Genomic DNA, 24,504 nt, shown 5'->3' with positions numbered 1-24,504 from the left:
TACATCTGAATAAAGAGGTTGTGATGTTGCAAAAATAAAGTTTATGTTTTTGGTTTTAAGAAATTTGGTTAATCCCTCAACATATTTTTTTTGAAGGTTTTTGATGTAATCTGAACCATCTGATGAGGTATGACGAATAATGGGTGGTATGTATGTTATATAGGCTTCGGTGATATGAATTCCTTCAAATAAGGTTAAAGTATCTTGTGAAGCAAAATCAATTTCATTAATTCCTTCAACAGATATAATTGATTTGCCTTCTTTAGATAATTTTTCTTTTAAAGCGGCTCCAAGTACAGTTTTTTTTCCAACAATTAAAATTTGTGGATTACTAAAATTCTTTTGTTCAAAATCTTTATCTATAATACGGCGGAATTCTGATTTTACCTTTTGTCTTTGGATACATTCATCTGAATTTGTGGCAAGTAAATTTGAATATTTAAAGTTATTTGTAGATTCTGATCCAATTTGTGGGATTACAAGTTTTTTAAATGGATTGACTCTAGTTTTTAATTCGGGTTTATCGAAATTCACCAATATTGTAACTTTTGGATTAAGCAAAATTACATATGTTGGTAAAAATATTAGTAGTAAAATTAATAATAAAAATAATTTTTTGATTTTAGTTTTGGGAAAATCATATCTATTATGATTTCTCCGCATATAGCCAAATTTATTACAAGAAACAAGAAAGACGTTAATAACGGTTTTATACGTTTTTTCTAAAATGTCTCGCAAAGTTAATCATCAAACACAGCAATATCAAAGAACAAATCGATTAAATCAAAAAGAGATCGATAGCAGCTGCTATCGCCTCTCTCGTGCTTCACCAAAATATTCGACAAGTATTAAAAGTAATCAAAACGAAAGCTTTGCAGAAACATATTATAGTAATAACCAAGTTGACACACGCCCACCAGAAGAAAAACTTGAAGAAATAAATGACAAACTTCAAGATAAAGATCTTGATGATGATGAAAAGTTTATACTTCTTGTTCAAAAGCGATCTCTTTGTCAAATGGCATATGGTGACAATTCCGCTGAAGCCATTCGTGCTGGTACAGAACTTGGTGCATTTTACAATGAAAGTGGAAAACCCGAAAGTGGTTTACGTAATCTAAACAAAGCACATCAATCTGCCAAGATAACAAAAGATGAGCTTACAGATGAAGACAAATTTAAACTCGCAGTTGAAATTGCACATTCCAATATATATGCAAAAGCACAAAATAAGCAAGAAAAGAGCAAAGGAATTCATTCAGCCGACTCGATCCTCAGTCCGTATTCCGAAACTGAAAGCGAAGACAAAGTTTTAAGTTATCGTAGATATCTATATCTTGCCAAAATCAAATATTATAAGCGCAAATACACAGAATCCGTCGATTTCTATGAGAAGGCGCTTAATGGATACCAACCACCACCTAAGAAGAAGAACAAAAAACATGATGATAATGAAGAAGAAGAAAAAGAAGAAGAAAAGAAGAGTTCAGATGAACCAGATCTATACGTTGAAGCAGCCATGGCAGCCGAGAAAGCTGGAGATGAAGATAAAGCTCATGAGTTCTATAAGAAAGCGTACGATTTATATATCGATCTCGAGTACGAAGAAAAAGCAGAAGCGATTAAAGATAAAGCTGTAAGAGAGGAAGAAGAAGAGGAAGAGAAGCATTCATCTAGTTCATCTTCTGATAACGAAGAGAAACAAATGGAGGAAGAAGAAGAGAAGAATGACGAAGAATATAATAATGAAGGTGAAAAACGTATTAAATTCCAATTACAAGTAAATGAACAAGACCAAGAAACAGAAAAGGAGAAAAGTGACGAAAATGAAAAAAGTGATAGTAGCAGTAGTAGTAGTGATAACGAAAACAAAGAAGATAATGAACAACAACAGCTTGAGACTGAATAAATTTATTCATTTTGGAATTGAACACTTTATTAAAAGTGGCATTTGTGAATGGAAAATTGACTATGTTCGTTTCATTAAAATGTACAATGGTTTCGGTGTTCAGACCCCAAGAGGTACTGGTTCAAGTGGTTACATCATTATAAGTAAGGCCGTGCTAAAAAAGCCTCAAATTGAAGAACCAAAAACTGCAAAGACAACAAGAAAATTCTCAAAAGCATTAGAAGATCATGAAAAAAGAAGGAAAATTGAGTCACAATGTTACTCTTATAGAAAAAAACTTGAAAAAGAAAATAAACCTACTGAAGAAATAGAAAAATTAGTTAATAATTTAAGAAGTTCTTTAACTGAAAAAGCATTCCCAAAGGAAGCAGCCGAATCAAAAAAAGTGGAAGTTAGTGAGGAAAAGAAAGACCAACCAAAATAATGATGAACCATTAAAATTAATCAGATTAATTTTCTTATATTCTATAAAACGTTTTAACATTAATTTTTGGTGTTTTTTAACAGAGTTATTTTTGACAAAAACAATGTTTTTTTCTGGAAAAAGTTTTTGTGAATGGAATGTAAAAAACAAAATTCGTAATGCTCAGATTAAGAAAAAAATATTGAGCTAATTAAATATTATAAAACCATGAATATATTTTAACGAGAAAAAAATAATAATCTATTTATTGAACTCGAATTGCTGCAAAATACAAAACAAAGAAAAGAATCAGCATTAACAATAATGCCCATGTTTGCCTTTGTCGTATTTTTTTGTTCATTTCTTTCCTCTTTTGAGCAAGATTATTTAAATTTTCGATCTTCTGACAAATTGATACAATAGCACTTTCATTTTTTAACATTTGAACTTTTAGCTTAAATAAACTTGGGTTATCTTCATTAGTTTCTGCTTCTTTTTTATGTTCCATGTTGTTTAGGATAGTTTACCCTTTTAATTTGCCCATTTAAACGGTTTTAAAAGAAGGATTAAAAACACCGAAATGAACCCATGAATTTTCACATATTTCCTCCTTAAATATTTAAAAAAATCAAGGATACATTCATTATTTAAAAAAAAAATCGTGTCATGAAAAAAATGATTAGATATTTAAATGAAAAAAATAAATAAAATTAGACTTAATTATTGGCATTTACTTAAAGAAACCGTTGTTTACTCTTTCTTTTCCTTCTTTGTTAATCCTGCTTTAGCTCTTTTAACATTTCTAAGGAATTTGCTGTTCATTCCCTTTGTGAACCAAAGTTGAACATTTCTAGCCTTTTTGATTCCGTTGCGGTGCCATTGGTGACTCCTGTTATGTGCAGATGTATTACTTCGTTTTGCCATCCGAAAGGCCGACCACAAGAAGAAACCGTTAATTCCACCGTTAATTTTCTGTCTTTTTTTCAACTGAATTATTGAAAGGAAAACGTTTAAATGATCTGATTTTTCCAATGATTTCCTTCCACGTTTTATCTGGGAGAGAATGTGATTCTTCCCCTTCACTTCAAATTTCTATTGGGAAAGATGCTTACATATTCAATATTCCACCTTTATTAAACCAAAAAAAACAATGTTCATTTTCTAAAAAAACCATCAAGCATTTCTTTGCTACAAGCATTAACCCTGAAGCTACAAATGGACATCTTGAAATGGTGTGCAATTATTCCTCACAATTAAATTTTGAAATCACATGTCCGGAAGATTTTGCTGATTTTCAATTAAAAAACTTTGATTATAGCGGCTTTGATTCGTACAGTGCCAAAACTACTGATTCTTTTTCTGATAAAAATATTAATGTTCAATCCATTAAAATGTCTAAATCATATTTCTATGATGTTCATATACAATCTTCAGAGCGAACCACAAGTTTTAATATTTTCCAAAGTAATGGTGTTAATGGAAAGGACTATATCTGGGAATTATCCAATAAGGGAAGTGTTACACTTCCAAATGGAATCACAGTTCAAAAAAGCGATGTATTTATTACTGTTACACATAAAGCTAGAGTCCTTATTTGTGATTGTTATGACATTAATGATCTCCAATTTCTTCCAACAGACGTTTCAAATTTTTCTGCAATTTTTCACTTCACCTCACCTAATTTATATTCAGAGGTTTACACCGACTTTTTCAAGTCCAATTCAAATAATTTTTATTTCGCCGATAGCCCTATTCTTATTAATTTAGTTTTTAAGGATTTCAATAAATTTTATCATAATTCCAATGGTATTATAACACCACTTTCATTTGAAACAAAATCAATTAATTTACCATCACATTTCAAATCATTACAGCAATTTGAAAATTATAATTTCGTTAACAATAATTTTGTTCCAACACAAATTGAAACTGAATATGTTCCATTTCAAATATGTCCACTTCCACAAGTGAAAACATTTGGGTTAACAGTGTTAGGGACAACTTCAGGCAAATCATCAAGCAGCCGAAGTATTTCTGGATATTTACTTCATACGATTGATGGCTTTATAGCCATTGACACAGGCGAAGGTTATGTTGAGCGTCTTACTCAAAAATATGGGCGCGAAAATGTTAAACACATTTTATTAAATTTAAATGCAATTTATATATCGCATCATCACTTCGATCATATTAATGGGATTTTATTACTGTTAAAGAAACGATCTGAAGTCACGAACGCCGAAATAAATGTGTTCACTGATGATGAGCTTTATACAGACTTAATGTATAAAGAAGAGAAATTTTATTCGAAAGGATATTTCCACATGAAATTTTATGATAGATTTGAGCCAACGCGAATAAAATCGACTTTAATTCGATCAATGAAAGTGAGACATAGAACAACTGATTCTATGGCGTGTGTGTTTGAGTTGTTTGGTGGATATGTGTTTGCGTATTCCGGTGATAAACTCGGAAGATATGAGGAGAATTTGAAGTTTTCGAATTTCATTGGGAATAAATGTGATTTGTTGTTGCACGAATGTACTTATATTGACGCAAAAAACCATTGGGAAAATGCGTTGAAATATATGCATAGTACTATGGATGATGCGTTGGAGGTGGCAAATATGTGTAACGCAAAATTCGTGTTATTAACACATTTTTCTCAAAGATATAAATATGATGAATACGTCTGCGAACGTGAAAATGTTTGCTTCGCTTTCGATTATTTGAGTTTCGAGTTCGAAAATATTGAAAATGTTTGGAAATTGTGTAGAGAAAGACAATTGTTGAAACCTGAAAATAAAGGAGTGGCAATAATATATAAAGTGGAAAAATAAGAAAAAATTTGTAATAAAATGTTGTTTTAAATGTGTTGCAGTAAAAATTAAATCAAAAATATTTTTTGTTTTTTGAGTAACACACCATATTTTACATATCATTGAAATACTTTAATAAAAATTTAATCAATAAAAATAATATTAATATTATTTAACTTAGAAATTTTCGAAAATTACGAGATTTAAAACTTTATGAAATATGTTCTTTCACTAATCATAAAAATATCACATTAATTAATTATAATAATATATTTATTTATATCAAAATGTCTTTTTCATTTCATACACTGTCATTTCGAGTTGAAACACTCATAAGTGTTGATTGAAATATTGTAAATAATTTCTAAATAATATTTTGCAATATACAATTTCAATAAAAAAAAAAATACTTTAAGCATTAATATCAATTTTTTTTATTTGTTCAAGAAATAAATTTACTATTTCAATACAATTAACAGGTACCCAAATAAATCCTGTATAAAAGAATATAAATAATTTCCAAATATTTTTAAAGTGCATTTTATGAGTTATTGATATCTTATATCAAAAACATAAATCTCTTTCCCATGAAAGATCAATGTTCTAAATATTTTGAATAATTTTTAAATATTATTTTGAAATATTATTATTAAGTATAAATTTTCCAACTTCAAATTTTTTTGTTTTATACGAAGAAGTTATTTATAATCATTTATAAACAAGAATTCATAAAGTTCAAATTATTTAACATTTTCCCATAAATTTGCAAAACAAATAAATATAATATTTTATTATTTATTCCATTACATTTTCATTCGCCATTACAAAGTATTTTCTTGCCTCTACGTTATCCACGTTTATTAGCATCATAGCGCATTGATACATTGCATCGACGTTACCATTTTGGGCGGACATTTTAAAATATATTAATGCTTCATCATCATCGCAATTAACTCCGACTCCCAAATGTTTAATCAGCGCGTATTGATACATTGCGTTTATGTGACCTCCGTCAGCAGCCTTTTTCATATAAAAAGCGCTTTCAAGCAAATTTTTCTTTATTCCATATCCACCAGTTTTAATTATCAATGCATATCTATACGCAGCATCGACATGTCCTCTATCCGCAGCTTCTTTCAAACATTTCATCGATAAAATGTTATTATTATTATTATTCGAAGAAGTTAATTGTAAAATCAAAGAATATAAATATAACGCATTCGTGTTATCTTTCGAAGCGGCTTTAAATAATTCGATTATTTCGTTATGTTTTAGATATGAATTTTTATTAGTCAAAAACTCTAAAGCTTTTAAATATAATTTATCATTCATGAAGTTATTATCATTCGAAATCATTTTAAAATATTTCGTTGATAAATCTTTTTGCTTAGGATTCGACTTTATTAACAATGCGTATTGATATATTGCTTCAATTATACCATTATCAGCAGCTTTCTTTAAGTATATTAATAACTCATTTTCATCATTCGATAGAAATAACATTAAAACATATTGATACAATGCATAAATATTATTATTATCAGAAGCAATTTGAAAATATTTTTTCGCTTCTTTAATACTCTTTCGTATGTTATGGCAACCAGTTAATTTCATAATCGCATAATGATAAATCGCATCAACGTTATTTAAATCCGCGGCTTTCTTAAAGTATTTTGCGGATTCATTTCGATATTCAACAACGTTATCATTATATTGCATTATTAACGCGCAACGATATAACGCAGGAAAATATGATAAACTCGAAGAAAGTTGAAGCATTTTCATCGCTTCTTCTTCATTCTTTGGAATAGTTATACCGAAATGTAAAAACATATACATTTGATACATAGCGATTTTTTCGTTACCATTTTCTACGGATATTTTAAAATATTTTATAATGTCATTAAGTCGCTCATAAAATATTTTACTTGTTTCTAATAATAAAGCATATTGCAAACATCCTTTAATGATTCCATTATCAGCGGATATCTTTAAATAATGCGCAATTTCATTTAAATTAGTTTTAGGCTTTAATTTTAATAGTTGCGAAAGTTCAAAAGAAGATTTCCCATCGCCTTTATCAGCAGCGATTTTGAAGTATTTTATTGATTCTTTTTCATTAGTTTCTTTTAACATTAATGCGTATTGATATGCTGCTTCAATAATTCCATTATCAGCAGCGATTTTAAAGTTCTCAATAATTTGCTTTTGAGTTAATCCAATTTTACTTCCTAATATCGCTAATTTATATATCGCTTCATAATTTCCTTTTTCGGACGCAATTTTATAATATTTCGCAGCTTTATTTATTTCGTTGTTGCTTTCTAACATATTTCCGTATTGTAAAATCCCATCAATGTTTCCGTTTTTCGCGGCCATTTTGAAGTATTTTTTCGATTCTTCTAAATTAATATGTGCGCCAATGCCTTTTTGTAAAAGAAGGCCATATTCAACCATAGACTCGACATGGCCGCAATCTGCGGCTGCTTGAAAGTATCGCGCGGCTTCCCGAAAGTGTTTTGTTTCGGATGTTCCGCGTTTTTTCATCATTAATGCATAACGATACATTCGTTCCGGATCACCTTGTGGTTTATTAGGCTTGTCGTTAAGTAAAAGTGATTTATATTCATTAAATGATGCTACGTCGGTGCCGGGATATAAATAATTTTCTTCTGATAATATTCGTATGAGATAATTTAATGTCGGCCGATCACTGGGTTTGGTTGACCAACAAAGTTCTATAAGCTGTTGGATATGTTCTGGAATGGAACCGGGTAAAATAGGGCGTTCTCCATCAATGACAAAATCACCAAGATCAACTAATGGTAATGATTCATCAAATGGTGACTCTTGGACATATATAAAACATAGAAGCATACCAAATGAATAAATATCGATGGATGGAGTATAATCATTTGTTCCTAAAAAAATTTCGGGCGCACAATATTGGGAATTAGCTGTAATGGAATTGACACTAATATCCATGATCTTAGGTGTAAAATCAGATGAAATAAGAATATTACTAGGTTTGAGATTACCATGAATAATATTATTTTCATGAAGTTTGCTTAAACCAACTGCAGTACCAAATATGATCTTTGATATCACTGTCGGATTATACCATTTTGGAGGATTCTTTTTTGATATTTTTATGATTAAATCTTCAAGTGAGCCATTTGGATAATATTCAGAAACAAGACGTAAAGAGTGACCAGATTGAGGATTTATTTTACCGATAATTTTTCCAATTGATGGGTGATTGATTTTACAAAATTCAGTGATTTTTTTTTCAACTTGTTCTGATATTGAAATCAGATCAAAATATTCTTTAAAAGCAAAAACTTTCTTACTTACAATATTTTCATACAAAATAATTGTGCCTGATTTTCCAAGCTTTCTGAGAATGCGATACTGATTTATATCAAAAGATCCATCCATCTACCAAAAGAACGTTAAATTTTAGGATACCCCAAAAATTTCCAAAAAAATAAATAACAAATAAAAATTTAACAAATTCAACTTGAAGGTGTTTTTCATTTTTTTAACACCAATATATTACATATTCGTTATGAGTAAAGTTATCTCTCAACATTTACAATAAAATTTTTTCAAATATAATAATTTTAATTTTTCCCATTTATTACGTTTCATGTTAAATCCATTTCAATAAATTATATGTTACCGAAACCAATTTTTAGTAAAATTGATTGTAGTTTACTTGTTGTGTGACAGGAATTGTGGCAGGTACTTGAACATAAACATGTTGTTCATCCTCTACCAATGGTATTGATTGAGTTTCAGCGTCTTGTGGTAGTCCATAGTTTGTTGCCCGTAAGTATAAAAAGAATAATACATGAGTTATTGTATAGTATACAAGTACGGCAGCATTTTTACCATTGTAGTTAAAACACCTGGTGATAGCTTCGTTTGTCATTCTTTCTGAATGATTTAAAAATTGTTCGCATCTTGTTGGTCTTGTTGCTATCGTACTAATAATGTAATTAATAATTGTACATAAACTGATGATTGCTGCTGCGTATATGAAAAATTTGGCAGCGCATTTGCTTTGGCAACAACGACAGCTGCAGCAGCAATTGAACCAAACTAAAAATGCAAAGAATACCTCTATTGGTAATAAAATCATTTCTGAAAATGCATTAGAAAAGAAATCAACTGCCTTATCTTTTGAATAAAGGAAAGTTCCATCGTTCATCCACTTTATAGAAATAACAAATGACATTATTATCCCTGAAAAGTAAAAGAACACCATCATTACATTTATAATAGTTGTGGCCTTTACTTGAAATTGCCCATCGAACATTATAATATGATGTTAATTGGACGGTTATATTTTTTTGAAAAAATTGAAATTCAAATAACTATAAAACATACAAAATTGGTATTGAAAATTTCTATCGTTGCGCCACAAGGTAAAATAATCGCCAAATGTTCAAAATTTATAGATTCTGCAAGGTGATAGCACAAATATATAATTTTATGTATTCCCTGTTTCAAAGTTAGTTCTATTAAATCAATAGTATTTACTATAAATCAATTCATATATGTATAAATATTGTTGTGTCATTTCAAAAATAATTGATATCTAACATCCAGAAAAAATACTTTTCAACAAGTGATGCAGACTTAACTTTTATTGAAAGATAATTTTTGTTATGTTAACTTTTGGGGGTGCACCAAAAAATATTTTGTAAATCATTTTTTTTAATTTTGAATCCATTTCACAAATCACTTTTCCCACAAAGTAATTTAACTATTTCTGTATGACCTTTTTTAGATGCAAATATAAGTGCTGTATTAAATAATGTAAATAATTTCCAAATATTATTTTGAAATATCAAAATATCAAAATAATAATTAAACAAAACATATAAATATCTTTAGCATTAATATCAATTCCTTCTTGCTCAAGAAGTAATTTAACTATTTCTGTATGACCATATTCAGATGCAAACATAAGTGCTGTCCAAAATGATTTAAACAATTTCCAAATATTATTTTGAAATATGAAATTATTAAAATAAATTTTAAATAAAACAAATAAATATCTTTAGCATTAATATCAATTCCTCCTTGTTTAAGAAGTAATTTAACAATTTCTGTATTACCATATCTAGATCCTGTTATAAGTGCTGTCCAAAATGATTGAAACAATTTCTAAATATTATTTTGAAATATCAAAATATTAAAATAAATCTTAAACAAAACAAATAAATAACATTAGCATTAATATCAATACCTTTTTGTTCAAGAAGTAATTTAACAATTTCTGTATTACCATTTTTAGATGAAAAAAAAAGTGCTGTATTAAATATTTTAAATAATTTCCAAATATTATTTTGTAATAGAAAATTATAAAAATAAATTTTAAACAAAACAAATTAATATTTTTAGCATTAATATCAATTCCTTCTTGTTCAAGAAGTAATTTAACTATTTCTGTACGACCATTTTCAGATGCATACATAAGTGCTGTTTCAAATAATTTAAATAATTTCCAAATTTTATTTTGAAATATTAAATTATTAAAATTAATATTAAATAAAACAAATAAATATCTTTAGCATTAATATCAATTCCCTTTTGTTCAAGAAGTAATTTCACTATTTTTATATGACCATTTGAAGATGCATAAATAAGTGCTGTATCAAATATTTTAAATAATTTCCAAGCAATATTTTAAAATATGAAATTATTAAAACAAACCCAAAATAAAACAAATAAATATTTTTAGCATTAATATCAATTCCTTTTTGTTTAAGAAGTAATTTAACTATTTTTGTATGACCTTTTTCAGATGCATACATAAATGCAGTTTTAAATAACTTAAAAAATTTTCATATATTTTTATATAATATTAAATAAAACATATAAATTTTATCTTTATTAATATCAATTCCTTCTTGTTTAAGGAGTAACTGAACGATTTCTGTATGACCATTTGAAGATGCATAAATAAGTGCTGTTTCAAATAATTTAAATAATTTCCAAATATTATTTTAAAATATAAAATTATTAAAATAAATATTAAATGAGACAAATAAACATCTTTAGCATTAATTTCAATTCCTTTTTGTTCAAGAAGTAATTTAACTATTTCTGTATGACCATTTGAAGATGCTTTCATAAGTGCTGTCCAAAATAATTTAAATAATTTCCAAATATTATTTTGAAATATAAAATTATTAAAATAAATTTTAAACAAAACAAATTAATATTTTTAGCATTAATATCAATTCCTTCTTGTTCAAGAAGTAATTTAACTATTTCTGTATGACCATATTCAGATGCAAACATAAGTGCTGTTTTAAATGATTGAAACAATTTCTAAATATTATTTTGAAATATGAAATTATTAAAATAAATTTTAAATAAAACAAATAAATATCTTTAGCATTAATATCAATTCCTTCTTGTTCAAGAAGTAATTTAACTATTTCTATATGACCATTTGATGATGCCAAAATAAGTGCTGTTACAAATATTTTAAATAATTTCCGAATATTACTTTATAATATCAAATTATTATAAATAATTTTATAAATAATCGATAAACATCATTAGAAATATCATTAAAATTAATTACGTTTTGTTCAAGTAAAAAGTTAAATATTTTAAAATTAATAAATCTATTAGATAAAAGTATTTTTAAAAGTTCAACAGAATATTTGATTTCTCCAATTTTATTTTCATATAAATATTTAAATATGTCATTTTTATGGAGCTTAATTGATGCTTTTATAGATCCTTTAAAAGATGAATGATTTTGTTCACACAAATGAATAATCTCCAGATTTCCACCTGCAACTGCATATTTTCCTGTATTATATACATTTACACCATTAATAAGTAAATGCTTAAAACATTTAATTGATCCAAAAAATGCTGCATAATCAATTAATGTAACATTTTCTTTATTAACAAATGAACATCTTTCATAAAGTGATGGCTCAATTTTTTGATTAAAATCAAAGTTTTCTTGTGATGATATTTCTTGAAGTTTTTCGATTTCATCATTTCGAATTATTTTGGCAATTTCGTTTGGATTAACTCCTTCTTTAATATATTGTTTATGAAGTTCCCAATCATTTCGTGAAAGTTCTTCATAACTTATTTTATGATATTTATGTGATGATAAATCATATTGAATTTGTAAATCATCTACTGATTTATTTGGAAAATGATGTGCGAAATAAAATATGTTTATGCCCTCAACTAATTTTGATGATATTAAATTCATTTCAATCATTTTTTCTAGAATAAAATATGATTCTTGTGAATCTATACCAAGAAGAAAATCTGTAAACCTATTAATCAATTCATTATGTTCATTTTCTTTGATTTCAATTTGTTTCATGAAATTAATATATAAACTAAAATCTTTTTCTTGTGAAAGAAATGATGAATATATCAATCTACTGATAATAAAGTTTGAATAAGGAGATATATCATTATTTTTTATTAGGAGAATGACTGAATAAATAGATTCGAAAATGTTGTCTTCTCTTAAATTAAAAATAATTTCTTCAAGAGATTCTAAATCTTGCAATAATTTTGTTGTCATATGGGAAAATTTACTTTTGGTCGAGTTTTCAGTTCACATGTCATAATTTCATTTAAATTTAGTGTTGCTTTGGAATGAAAATTTCTCGAAATCATATCAAAGAAATTCGGTTAAACCTATATACGCAGAATATATTAATCAATTTCTATCTCATCGTCCAATTTTTTTTTAACAAATGGAATAATTAATGTCATATAATGAAAAATTGTATATGAACACTATTTCATAAAACTTTAATATTACATGATAGATTGTATTCAAATATACCAAATATAATAAAAATATTAGAATTACTACTTCACGTATACTGTTCGATGTATCCCACTTTACTGCTTTTCATGAGGGGAATATTATGACATCTTATACAACAATGTAATACAATGTATTAAATATCACAAGATAAACGAACAATCAGCATAAACACAGAAGAAGCTGAAAAAGTCAACAATTTGATAAACAATGAATAAGTTTTCAGCAGTTTCAAATGTACAATGCTAGCGAAGATCTAATTACAGCAGGTTTTAATGAAAGTAATGAATTTGTTAGAAGATTTTAAACATATTATTTTTCTAAAGTTTAAAAATAGATAATATTCGTGAATATACCCTATAGCTAATCATTGTGTCGATTCTATAGTGCAAAAATAATAGAAATAGTTCTAAATTGAACAACTTTTTCTTGTTATTTCAAACTATAATATGCATTTATTATTTCAAAAATAAAAAAGAGAAATTCAATTTGATCTTTTTTAAACGACCGTTTATTATTCGATAGGAGAGAATTGATCAATTCTGTTGAAATATTGTTTACATCGCAATTTCTGAAAGACAAATTTTTGAATGGTGAACGGCTTTTTATTTGAATGCAAAATGATCGTATTTCATATGAACCTTCCCACCGCCCAAGAACAGAAAAACATCATTAAGAACTTATTATCAAACCAAAAATATGAACTTGGTGAGAAAGCATATGTTTTATCTTTGCTGTGGTTTCGGCAATGGAAAGACTCAGTTGGATTTACAAATAATGAACCAAAAGGAAAATGTCCTCCAATTGATAACACAAATATTTTAGAAAATGGTTCCATTAAAAAATCTTTGATGGAAGGTTTTGATTTCAAAGTAGTTTCAAAAGAAATTTGGGATAAATTTTATGAATGGTATGGTGGTGGTCCAGAGCATTCAGTAGACGTTGAATACAACCCCACTCGAAAAGAGTGTGTACCCATTGTCAGTTTGATTACAGTCAAAGTCATATTTCATAAAGAAATAATTCCAATTCAAACGTCTCGTTACCGTAAAATTTCATTATTTAAAGAAGATGTATGCACCAAAAAAGGTCTTAATCCTAGTGAATATGGACTTTACGAGTATGAAAAAGGAAAAAAATATGATAGATATGATGAATCTAAAGTTCTTGCTCAACATGCCATCACAAGTGGGAAGATTGTTCTTCTTGATTGTATTTCTAATCCGTCTCTTCCTCAATCGCCCTCTAGATCACAACAAATTCCTTTCTCAGCCCCATCGGCCCTTAACGTATCCCGACAAACGTATTCTTCGTTTTCGCCTCAAATCGCGTCAAATGTAGAAAAGCAATGTGTGCCAGGTACTTCAGGCTTTAAGAACCTTGGCAACACATGCTTTTTTAATTCAAGCCTTCAATGTCTTGTGCATACTACTTTACTTTGTGATTATTTCCAAAATACAGATTGGAAAAAGGATATTTGCACTACTAGCAAACTTGGCGCTAAAGGTGTGTTTAGTTGTCGTTTTGCTTCTTTGGTTAATGATTGTTGGAGTGGTAAATATAGTGTTATTTCTCCACATGAAATTTTTCGTGTCCTTCAAGCTAATGCTCCTCAGTTTTCTGGATACTCGCAACAAGACTCTCACGAGCTTCTTCTTACAGTTCTTAGTTTTATCCATGAAGATCTTAATCGATCCAAAGATAAACCTCCAATTAAATCAATCGAAGGTGATGGTACAAATGATTCTGAAGTCGCCAGAGAAGCATGGGAGCGTCATAAAAAGCGAGAAGACAGTATTATTGTTGATCTTTTTCATGGTCAACTTAGATCATCAATGTTATGTCCAAACTGTGGGAAAACAACTAATGCCTTTGATCCATATTTGTCATTGCAACTCCCAGTCCCAAGTGAAATTATTGATTCGCCAGAATTTATTTTTGTTCCATTTAATCCTCTTGAGCCGCGTAAAGCAGTCAAATTGCCTATCGTCGAGCCGCTAATGGAGGAACCGTTTAGAAAAAATCTTGAAAAAGCAATTGGAAGGAAACTTACAATTGCATATTGTGTTCGTCAACAAGACACTTTCTTATTAACACGGGGACCTTGTTTTCCTCGGTCATCTCAACTTTATGTTTTTGAGATTCCCGAAAAAGAAGATGCATTATATTCGATTGCTGTTTTAGGATATAATTCAAAATCAATATTTAGAACAGTCACCAAAGTTATTGATGCGTTTATATTCGAGATTCCAAATGAAGACCCTTCTAATGAAGAGTTACAAAAAGCAATTTGCGAACGATTCGACTTTTTGTGGAGCGATGAAAAAGTTGAATTAACAAAGAACGTTAAGTCCATTATGAAGTCTATCGTCCCATTCAAAAGCAAAGAAAAATTCGAAATTACGGTCAAAAACCCAACAAAGCATAAACGAAATAAACCATTCGAAAGGTCGAGGCACGATAAGAGGTTTGCTCCAAACAACGTCATAGCACTTTTAAATCAAAAAGTCGGAGAAGACGTTAACTTCAACTGGGGACGTTTAGAAATACCAATTGAAACAATTTCTTTTAGACAAACAAAAAAAAGTAATCCAACATTAAAAGAATGTGTAGAATGTTTCTCACAAGTGACGACATTGGATGAAATGAACAAGTGGCAATGTCCACATTGTAAAGAATATGTATGTGCATCTAAAAAAACAGACATATGGTCACTACCACAAATTCTTGTCATCCAGTTTAAGCGATTTAGGTCAACACAATACGGATTCAAGAAAAATAATACTGTGATTGAATTTCCAGATTTGATCGATCTGAAGGATTTTGTAATTGGACCAGACAAAGGGTCAAATTACAAACTGTACGGAGTCGTGGAACACTTCGGACAACTGAGTGGAGGACACTACATCGCCGACGCATTCTTGGAGAGCAAGCAGAAGTGGCTGTGCTTCAACGACTCAAATGTTTCCGAAGTGAGCGGAAACAAACCGGGAAACCAACACGCGTACATACTGTTTTATAAAAAAGTGGAAAAATAAATGTAATAAATGTTTAACTATTTGTTTTCGGATACGTTTAATGCGCTGCTTTTCCTTAATTAATGTTTCCTGTGACATGTCGTTTGATTTGATTATTGATAAATCTCTTTTCTTCCAATGCATACGTTGGCTTAGAAAGTTTACCGCTAATCTCTGGGAGAAAAAAATAGTCTTATGCAGATTCTATCCTGATAAACTAGTATTACTTGTAATTGGATATTAAACTGGAAATGAATTGGTGACATTGCAAATCTTTTAGGACGATGATAGGATAATATATGTCTTTGGAAAGTGTTCTGATTATTTTTTATAAAAAATTTATTTAATATTTATTTTAATAATTTGATATTTCAAAATAATATTTGGAAATTATTTAAATTATTTAAAACAGCACTTATTTGGGCATCTGAAAAAGGTCACATAAAAATAGTGAAATTACTTCTTGAACAAAAAGGAATTAACATAAATGAGAATGACATTTAATCTTTTTTATTTAAAGTTTATTTTAATAATTTGATATTTCAAAACAATATCTTGAAGATGTGTCAGTGCTTTCGTTTTGTGTAACCTCTCTGGACGGTTTCTCCTGATTGATGATCTGATTTTGTTTAAACTTTCTTACTTTTTTGATGTAAACCAAACAAAATTCGAGTATTTTTGAATTATAAAAAACAAATTTAAATCAATTGTTTACTTTACTTTATTCCTTATTTCTTTTCTTTCTTTTCTTCTTTTTCCTCTTCCTTTGGAGCTGGGAGTGCATGTAAGTGCTCGAATCCGAAGCTGCCCTTGTGCTTTTCCCACTTGGCTTTGAACTTGTCTACTTCGTTCTCTGGTACGTTGTGCCATTTTTCGCGTGTTGTCTTTTCACCATTTTTATTGGTTTCTTCTTCGATTGTGCACCATTTATTACCAATTCTCCTTGTTGTTGTTTCTTTAACAGAACCAGATGTTCCATCGCAAGTTTTCTCTCTTAATTCTTCAATTACATTTCCACCATCATAATATGACTTCTTGATTTGACTATACTTATTGTACGATGTTGAAGCCTTTTGTGGTTGTGATTTCTTTTGTGTCTTCTTGCCTTTTTGTTGTTCTTCTGGTTCTTCTTCATCAGATGAATCATTTTCCATCATATCATTAAGCATGTCTAACATTCTGTAGGCATTGCGAGCAAATCCATATGAGCCATAAGGATTGTAGCCAAAGAATGGATCACCAAATAAACCAAACATAAAAATGAAGTGACCACATTTTCCCCAGATTTTCAATACAATTGATAAACAAAAAATGGTCGAACATTTAAATATTCAAAACTGTCCACTTTTTATGATAAAGCGGTTGGTGTTAAAAAATGATCATTTGCCATTTTTACAATTTGTGCAAAAAGTTGTATCGCACTTTTTTAAAAAGTGTCAACCGCTTTTTTTTATCTGTAAGTAATTTCGCTATATGAAGTGCTGTTTCAAAATATTAAAACATATTTTAAATTATTAAAACATATTCCAAATTATTCAAATGAATAGTTTTTTCATTAACATCAATTCTTTATCTTAAAGTAATTTTACTATTTCTACATTTCCTGATTTAACTGAATATGTTAAAATTGCATTTGGAATTTTTATATTTTCGACATATTTCATCAAAAAGTATTGCCATTTAAAGCAACATCTTCAATAATGGCCTCAATTTTCAGACCTTCCTTTTCTAAATATGATAAAGTTTTATACTTATTAGGTTCCAAACATTTTTTCCCGAGATAAATAAGTGTTTCGTTTTCTGCTTTATTAGTTTCAATAGTAAATAACAATTTTTAATATGACTCTAAATATATATTATACTCAAATTGTTTTTTAATATTTCAAATTTTAATAATATTTTCATACAAGTATCCCCGAAGTACAATAGTACTTGAATTAATTTTTAAATATATCAAAATGATGCAAAATAATGTTGCTAATTTGAGATATTTTTTTTGCCCAGGGCATAATAATATCCCGGAATCATTTGAGATTTCTGTTAACAAAAAATGTGGTGTGTCAAAAAACGTTAATGATGTGTGACGAATATTTCCTCAATAAAAAGTTTAAATATAATATGAGTAGATAACATTCGATATGTAACATTTAAAAACATCGTTTTATTATGTTTGAATATATTATATATTAAGATATTTTGAATGTTTTCATATCATGACGATTGAATATTGAGTGCAAAAGATATTTTTTGCTTATTTTTTCTTCGAATATTCAATCATTTGAATGACTTCTGAATTCCCTGTCAACCATTTTTTTCATCCAAAATAAAATGATCAGTGATGAGGAAGAACGAGAAGACAAATAAATTATACAAAAAAAGACATACCGAAATACGTTAAATATTATTTGTAAATATTTTCCTAATCGATTGAATCAGATAACGAAAAATAAATATCAATTTTCTTTTGCCATACAAATGAATTATTTTGTTTCGACATTTATTTTGAATTGTGTAAAAATATATTATGATATTTTCGAGATATTATATTTTGTGTTTTTTCAAAAACACTTTCAATACATATCTGGTCGGACCCCTAAAGGGCCTCCTTTTTTGAACAAAAACTATTTTCTATAGTTTACATTATAATGTGAAATGCATAATATAGTACGTTGTGTCAAAAAGCATATCCATATTATTAGAGTAAACAAAAATGTTTTACGATTGAACTCCGATTTTTCACAAGATATATGTGTTTGTTTAAGCTCACTTACTAATTAGAATAAACTTAACAACTTAAATTTATAAGTTATGTAAAATTGGAATTTTGTACAAAAAATATTTCTTCCGATGGACCCATTGAGAAAATATATGTTTCCATAAAGGACTGCTGATTTTTTCCTTTTTTAATAAAACAAAAAGAGGAGCTATTTTTTATTATGATTACCATTAACGTGGTATCGCAATCACGAGTTGCAAAAATCTTGCGAGAATTTCTGGGTCTGTTACAAACCTTTCCAATTCTGGTGCAATTTGCTGGATAGTGTTAACAACATTATTGATAAAACCGATGACATTGTCACGATTGTCGAGAAAATAGTCTGGTCCAGGAATTGGAAACCCATTGCTAATAAGCCTTTGAAGTATCATAATTTCAGGAAGTTGCCCTAATTCGTTTGGTAATGTAAATTCATCGTTATCCTCTTCTTCTTCTTCATGAGGAATATAGATATAAATAAATGGTGTCTTTTTAAAGTCAAGTTCCTTAAGTTCCGTTTCTTCATCCAAAATTTTTCCACCAAAAATTAACAAATAATCAGATGGATTGCCCTCAAGAATTTCACCCAATGTTTTTTTAATGATTGCAATTGTATCAGTTTCTTCGAAATCCCATTCTTCAAATCCGAAGAGAGGTGATGCAATTGGAATTTTCATTGTAATAATGAAATGTTATGTGAAATAGAAAGAAATGTTTTTTTTAATTTATGCGTTTATATGAGAATATTAACAAAAATTATTAAATATTAAATATATATTTTATTTACTTATCATTATCCTATGGTTTTGTTCCAAATAAATTAAGAGAGAATGCGATTTATTGGTTTTAATTATTTTTACATCTCATTCAATTTATTATGACATTTTTATTATAAGTGGCAAAAGTTAACTTAAAAGATTTTGGAAAATTTGAAATGAAAAATGTAAATATGATACCTTAAAATGACAATACACAGAACCCATAGCCAAGGCTTCTACGTGTAGATTTTAAAAATCAAGAAATATAAACTGTATTATAATCAGCATAATTACTTTAGTTCATAAAAAATAAATTTTAAGACAGACATAGTACATCACTGTATCAAATTCTTTCTAATTGCTCCTTCATAACATTTATCAAAAAGATAATTTATTAACATCTCCATTCGATTTGGAGCAAATAAGATGTTCGAGAAAAATCCCAAAAAATTATTTTGTAAGAGTAAATTACTACTGATGAGTCAGGTTTGAAATGCTTTTAATCAGATTGTTTTTCATTGTTGAATTTGTTGGTGAAAATGGTGAATAAAATGGGTCTAACATCGAGTCAAAAAGAACGTCTTTGGTTATTTCGCAAACATTCTTCAAGAAGTTTTCGTTTGGATTTTGGACATGTGGAATCACAATTATTATCTTATATGAAAGCGGTGCTCTGTATCCATATACCATATATTTATTGTTATCATATATAATGGAAAATTTTTCGCTTCTTCCGAGTCCCGATCTGCCTGGCTTATTTTGTGGAAAATATTCCAATGAACAGTAAACAATTCCATCTAGTTCTAAATCACTGGGATCTCCAACGGTTTTGTGGATAAAAAGTAAGCTTTCATCTGGGCCAAGTATTGCAATACATGAGATGGAATTGATTTGAGACATTTGGAGAGGGTAAATTTACCCTTCATGCTAACGGTTATATACGATAAATTATTAAGAAATTGGAATTTTGATTCTCATTATAAATTTCTCATTCTTGCTTATTTTTGTTATATTAAGTAATGTAAAATTTTATTTGTGATCTTTTTTTAAATAAAAAATGTCTTCCGACATTTCATAAAATGAACATTTTTAAATAATTTTCTCAATCGACCTCTAAAACCCTAGAACGAACATATTTTAGGCATTAAACGATTTAACACCTTGTTAAAATGAAAACATTAACAACACTTAAATTCATTAATTATGAAAAAAATTATATCCATTTTTAAAAATTCCATAGAAAATCATTAACAGGTATCATTTAATAAAAAGATAATATCCTAAACACATGTTTTAGCCAGTGAAACAAATGCTTTTTTGGTCAAACAAATTTCTGTGCGTTATTTGGTCACGCGGTTTCCACATAGATGTCTTTGAACTCTTCAAGCCCTGCTGTTAAAAGATTAATGGGGGAATATCAACGTCTTCAGAAGAATCCCGAGAGTAGTTTTGTAGCTGCTCCATTAGATGAAGATATTTTTATTTGGCATTTCACAATTAAAGGCCCACCAGATACACCATTTCAAGGCGGTATTTATCATGGAAAAATCATTTTCCCACAACAGTACCCATACAAACCACCTGATATTTATTTTTTAACACCAAATGGACGTTTTGAAACAAACAAAAAAATTTGTTTATCAATAACTTCATTTCATCCTGACACATGGAATCCATCTTGGGATGTCCGTACAGCTCTTACGTCAATTATTGCATTTATGCCAACCAAAGGCGAAGGTGCTGTTGGAGCAATTGATACATCTCCACAAGAAAGAAGAGCTTTAGCTATAGACAGTCGAAATTGGCATTGCCATCAATGCAATCTCTCGATAGAACCCGACGATTTCCCAACATCAGAAACAAATTCTGAGATACCAAATGAATCAAATAAAGAGACAGAAAATATCGAAGAAGAAAAACATGAAGTAGAGCAAGAGGAAAAGCCAGATACAGACGATGAACACCCAATACCAAAGGTGGAAGAAGAAGATCAAATCGATGAGAAAAAAGTCGACGATGGATTTGAACATTATAACTTTGACCAATTAAAGCCAGTTCCACTTGCAAAGAAGCCATCGTTTATTCCTCTTTTGGACATACCTATTTTGATTTTGTTTGCCATGCTGATTTTCCTTATTACAAACTCCGTATTTGGCTTCGTTAAAATTTTTGAGTAAAAATTTTCAAAATGTAGAAATTTAACTTCATTAAAACATTATTTGGTTGTATAAATGTTTCATTCTATGCTTCATTATTGCTTATTTGGTAATTATAATGATAAAAGATTTTTATAAAATCTAATGTACAAAACGTTTATATTATTATTATTATTCCTTCTCTCAGATGATAAAATATAAATAGATGACTCAAAGATAAAAATAAAATTTATTATAATCAAAGCACATATTGACATGTAACAATATACGACTAATCATATGATAGAGTTAACGAATTTTATTGGAACGAACATGTACATATTCCATTACCACTCATAATGCAGCATCTGACTCATGATCACTTATTTCAAAAGCATTTGCTTAATTTAACTCATTTTCACACAAAAACACTATTTTTATTAAAAATCATTTCAAAACACATCCGATCTTAGCGATCTAATTTTTGCCTTATTTTTCATATTTTGCAACTTTGGCACCACCACATTCATCAGCTGCAAGCTACTTCTCGAGGGCACTCTATTAATTATTGGCAAAGAGTCTGAACGCGGCTTTCTTGCGTCCAATCTGATGACTCTTGGCACTAGTATTTCTACTTTTTTACTACTTTCGCAAGCGCTCGCGACACGTGGTCTTGTGCATTGTTCCATTTGGTTACCATTTGTAACGAATGCGTGACTTTTCGCGTAGCTCAACTGCGGCAAAGATTTAACCTTTATTCGAGTTATTAGTTCATATTTAAGTCCTTCCATTTCGTTAGTCATTTCATCACGTAGCAATATGTTATACGCAATCGTGATGGGATTAACTTCGCGATTACGTAGCATACGCTCGAGATTACTACAGTCATACTGAAGATTCGTCATTTGCTCAACGACGCTATCGTTCAGAACGATGGTGTTGGGATCGTTATGGTATTGGTAGCGCTGGATGAAGGAGAAGTTGTACGTGATCGGGTACCCGGTAGAATCACGCGTCATCCATGGGTGTTGCATAATGCCTTTAAGAGTGATACGTTTGTTGGGATCTTTGGTTAACATATTTTGTAAAAGATCTTTTAAATCACTCGAAAAATGTGTGGGAAAGTTGGGCTCGTCATGAAGAATCTTGTTGATAAGTTTGGGGATACTGGAATCTTCATATGGTAAAAAAGATGCAACAATGGCAAATAGTAAAACACCTGCACTCCATATATCAGACTTTTCGGTGTACGGTTGATCTAATAACATCTCAGGTGCTACATAGGAGGGAGATCCACAGACGGTCGTAAGTGGAGAATTTTGATTGATGATATTGGAAAGGCCAAAATCAATAATACGAATGTTAAAATTGCGGTCAAGAAGAATGTTCTCGGCCTTTAAATCACGGTGGATAATACGCTTTTGATTATGAAGATAATCAAGAGCTAAAATAAGTTCAAGAAAAACTTCTTTGGCTCGGTTTTCTTTCATTGGTCCATTTGTATTAACGTATTCAAGTAATGTACCTTCTTCTGCATATTCCATAAAAATAAAGATAGATTCTTCATTTTCAATCACTTCAAATAATTTCGAAATAAATAGGTGGTCTGTCATTTTTAGAATCATTATTTCTCGTTGAACTGATTGTAAGGTTGTATTTTGATCCAAATCTCTTTTATTAATTTTTTTTATCGCAATTGGACAACCAGTTTTTCGATGGGAACCAAGCCAAACTGTGGCAAAGCTTCCCCTCCCAATTATTTCGAATAATACATAGTCTCCAATAATGTTTTCGTCTGTTTGCATTCTTGAGATTGAGAAGAGGTTACCGACCTTTGAAAAAGCTATATCGATGGAGGTTTAATTTACAACAACATGGCACTTTTCACGATGGAGTGATGTAAAGTTTGACCATGAAATAAGAATATTTTTAGATGAAATCTATATATATATATATATATATAAAACAAAACGTATGAAATTACATTCGTCTCATCAGAAAATAGAAATATAATAAATTTTAGGTATATGTAAAATTGATCATTTTCAATAACAAATAGACTTATTTATAAATTAATCATTACATATCGTATTTTTTTAAAACATACATGAGAATGAAAAGCTTTTTTAAAATAGATTTTATAGAACAAAAAATAAGTATTTATAAAAGAGAAAAAATTTATCTTCTTCTTTAAAGGCATGAACAAAATGAACTTTCATTAGAATCAAATTTCTGTAGTACTTCGAATTTTTCAATATTTGTTCCTGCTAATATGTTTGAATAAACAATTTCGAATGCTTGATCTATACCAATTCCTTCGCGAGCACTCGTTTCAACATATTTTATATTGTAGTCATTTGCTAGTTTTATACCTTCTTCGTTGATAATTCTATTATTAAGATCAATCTTATTTGCACACAAAATTAGCAATGTTTGCGGAACATTCATCAATAGCTCTTTAATCCAACTTTCTGCTTCTGTGAGAGACGAAGTATTAGAAACATCGTATACGATAAATGACGCAAATGCACCACGATAATACATAGGTGCTAAGCTCTTATATTTTTCCTGGCCAGCAGTGTCCCATACATTGATTTTATAATCTTGATTTTGAAGATTAACTTTTTTGACCAAATAACTTGCTTCAATTGATGGTCTTGTATTTTCATCAAATTCACCGCTTATGTACCTTTTGATGATACATGTTTTACCAACACCTGGTGCACCAACAAAAACCACTTTTACTGAAATACTGTCTTGACATTCCATTTTAAGAAACGTTAAAATTATCGATTTGGCAAAACTGTTTTATTCTGACATATTGAAATTATGATAAAGTTTACAATTATTGAATGAAAACGTTCCTTAATTTATAAA

The 24,504-nt window shown here is 29.0% G+C and overlaps 8 protein-coding genes across 8 annotated transcripts; 3 read left to right on the top strand and 5 right to left on the bottom strand.

The window, feature by feature from the left end:
• Positions 1–727: 727 nt before the first annotated feature.
• GO595_004375 (uncharacterized protein) lies at positions 728–1,909 on the top strand (the record flags this gene model as incomplete). The annotated part of the gene is made up of 1 exon (XM_067917499.1): positions 728–1,909. The coding sequence occupies one exon, from the start codon at positions 728–730 to the stop codon at positions 1,907–1,909; it is 1,182 nt and encodes a 393-aa protein (XP_067775499.1).
• Positions 1,910–5,926: 4,017 nt separating this feature from the next.
• GO595_004374 (TKL family protein kinase) lies at positions 5,927–8,569 on the bottom strand (the record flags this gene model as incomplete). Its single annotated transcript, XM_067917498.1, has 1 exon — positions 5,927–8,569. The coding sequence occupies one exon, from the start codon at positions 8,567–8,569 to the stop codon at positions 5,927–5,929; it is 2,643 nt and encodes an 880-aa protein (XP_067775498.1).
• Positions 8,570–13,597: 5,028 nt separating this feature from the next.
• GO595_004373 (Clan CA, family C19, ubiquitin hydrolase-like cysteine peptidase) lies at positions 13,598–16,000 on the top strand (the record flags this gene model as incomplete). Its single annotated transcript, XM_067917497.1, has 1 exon — positions 13,598–16,000. One exon carries the CDS (start codon positions 13,598–13,600, stop codon positions 15,998–16,000), a length of 2,403 nt encoding a protein of 800 aa, XP_067775497.1.
• Positions 16,001–16,707: 707 nt separating this feature from the next.
• GO595_004372 (cysteine protease) lies at positions 16,708–17,235 on the bottom strand (the record flags this gene model as incomplete). The annotated part of the gene is made up of 1 exon (XM_067917496.1): positions 16,708–17,235. The coding sequence occupies one exon, from the start codon at positions 17,233–17,235 to the stop codon at positions 16,708–16,710; it is 528 nt and encodes a 175-aa protein (XP_067775496.1).
• Positions 17,236–18,925: 1,690 nt separating this feature from the next.
• On the bottom strand, positions 18,926–19,411 carry GO595_004371 (uncharacterized protein; the record flags this gene model as incomplete). Its single annotated transcript, XM_067917495.1, has 1 exon — positions 18,926–19,411. One exon carries the CDS (start codon positions 19,409–19,411, stop codon positions 18,926–18,928), a length of 486 nt encoding a protein of 161 aa, XP_067775495.1.
• Positions 19,412–20,859: 1,448 nt separating this feature from the next.
• On the top strand, positions 20,860–21,669 carry GO595_004370 (ubiquitin-conjugating enzyme E2 J1; the record flags this gene model as incomplete). Its single annotated transcript, XM_067917494.1, has 1 exon — positions 20,860–21,669. One exon carries the CDS (start codon positions 20,860–20,862, stop codon positions 21,667–21,669), a length of 810 nt encoding a protein of 269 aa, XP_067775494.1.
• Positions 21,670–22,079: 410 nt separating this feature from the next.
• On the bottom strand, positions 22,080–23,171 carry GO595_004369 (CAMK family protein kinase; the record flags this gene model as incomplete). Its single annotated transcript, XM_067917493.1, has 1 exon — positions 22,080–23,171. The coding sequence occupies one exon, from the start codon at positions 23,169–23,171 to the stop codon at positions 22,080–22,082; it is 1,092 nt and encodes a 363-aa protein (XP_067775493.1).
• A 646-nt stretch (positions 23,172–23,817) lies between these two features.
• Positions 23,818–24,396, bottom strand: GO595_004368 (small GTP-binding protein; the record flags this gene model as incomplete). The annotated part of the gene is made up of 1 exon (XM_067917492.1): positions 23,818–24,396. The coding sequence occupies one exon, from the start codon at positions 24,394–24,396 to the stop codon at positions 23,818–23,820; it is 579 nt and encodes a 192-aa protein (XP_067775492.1).
• Positions 24,397–24,504: the final 108 nt, after the last annotated feature.

Source organism: Histomonas meleagridis, assembly GCF_020186115.1.
Source record: "Histomonas meleagridis strain 2922-C6/04-10x chromosome Unknown contig_26, whole genome shotgun sequence".
NCBI classification, from domain to species: domain Eukaryota; phylum Parabasalia; order Tritrichomonadida; family Dientamoebidae; genus Histomonas; species Histomonas meleagridis.
This window is presented reverse-complemented; position numbering and strand designations above follow the sequence as displayed.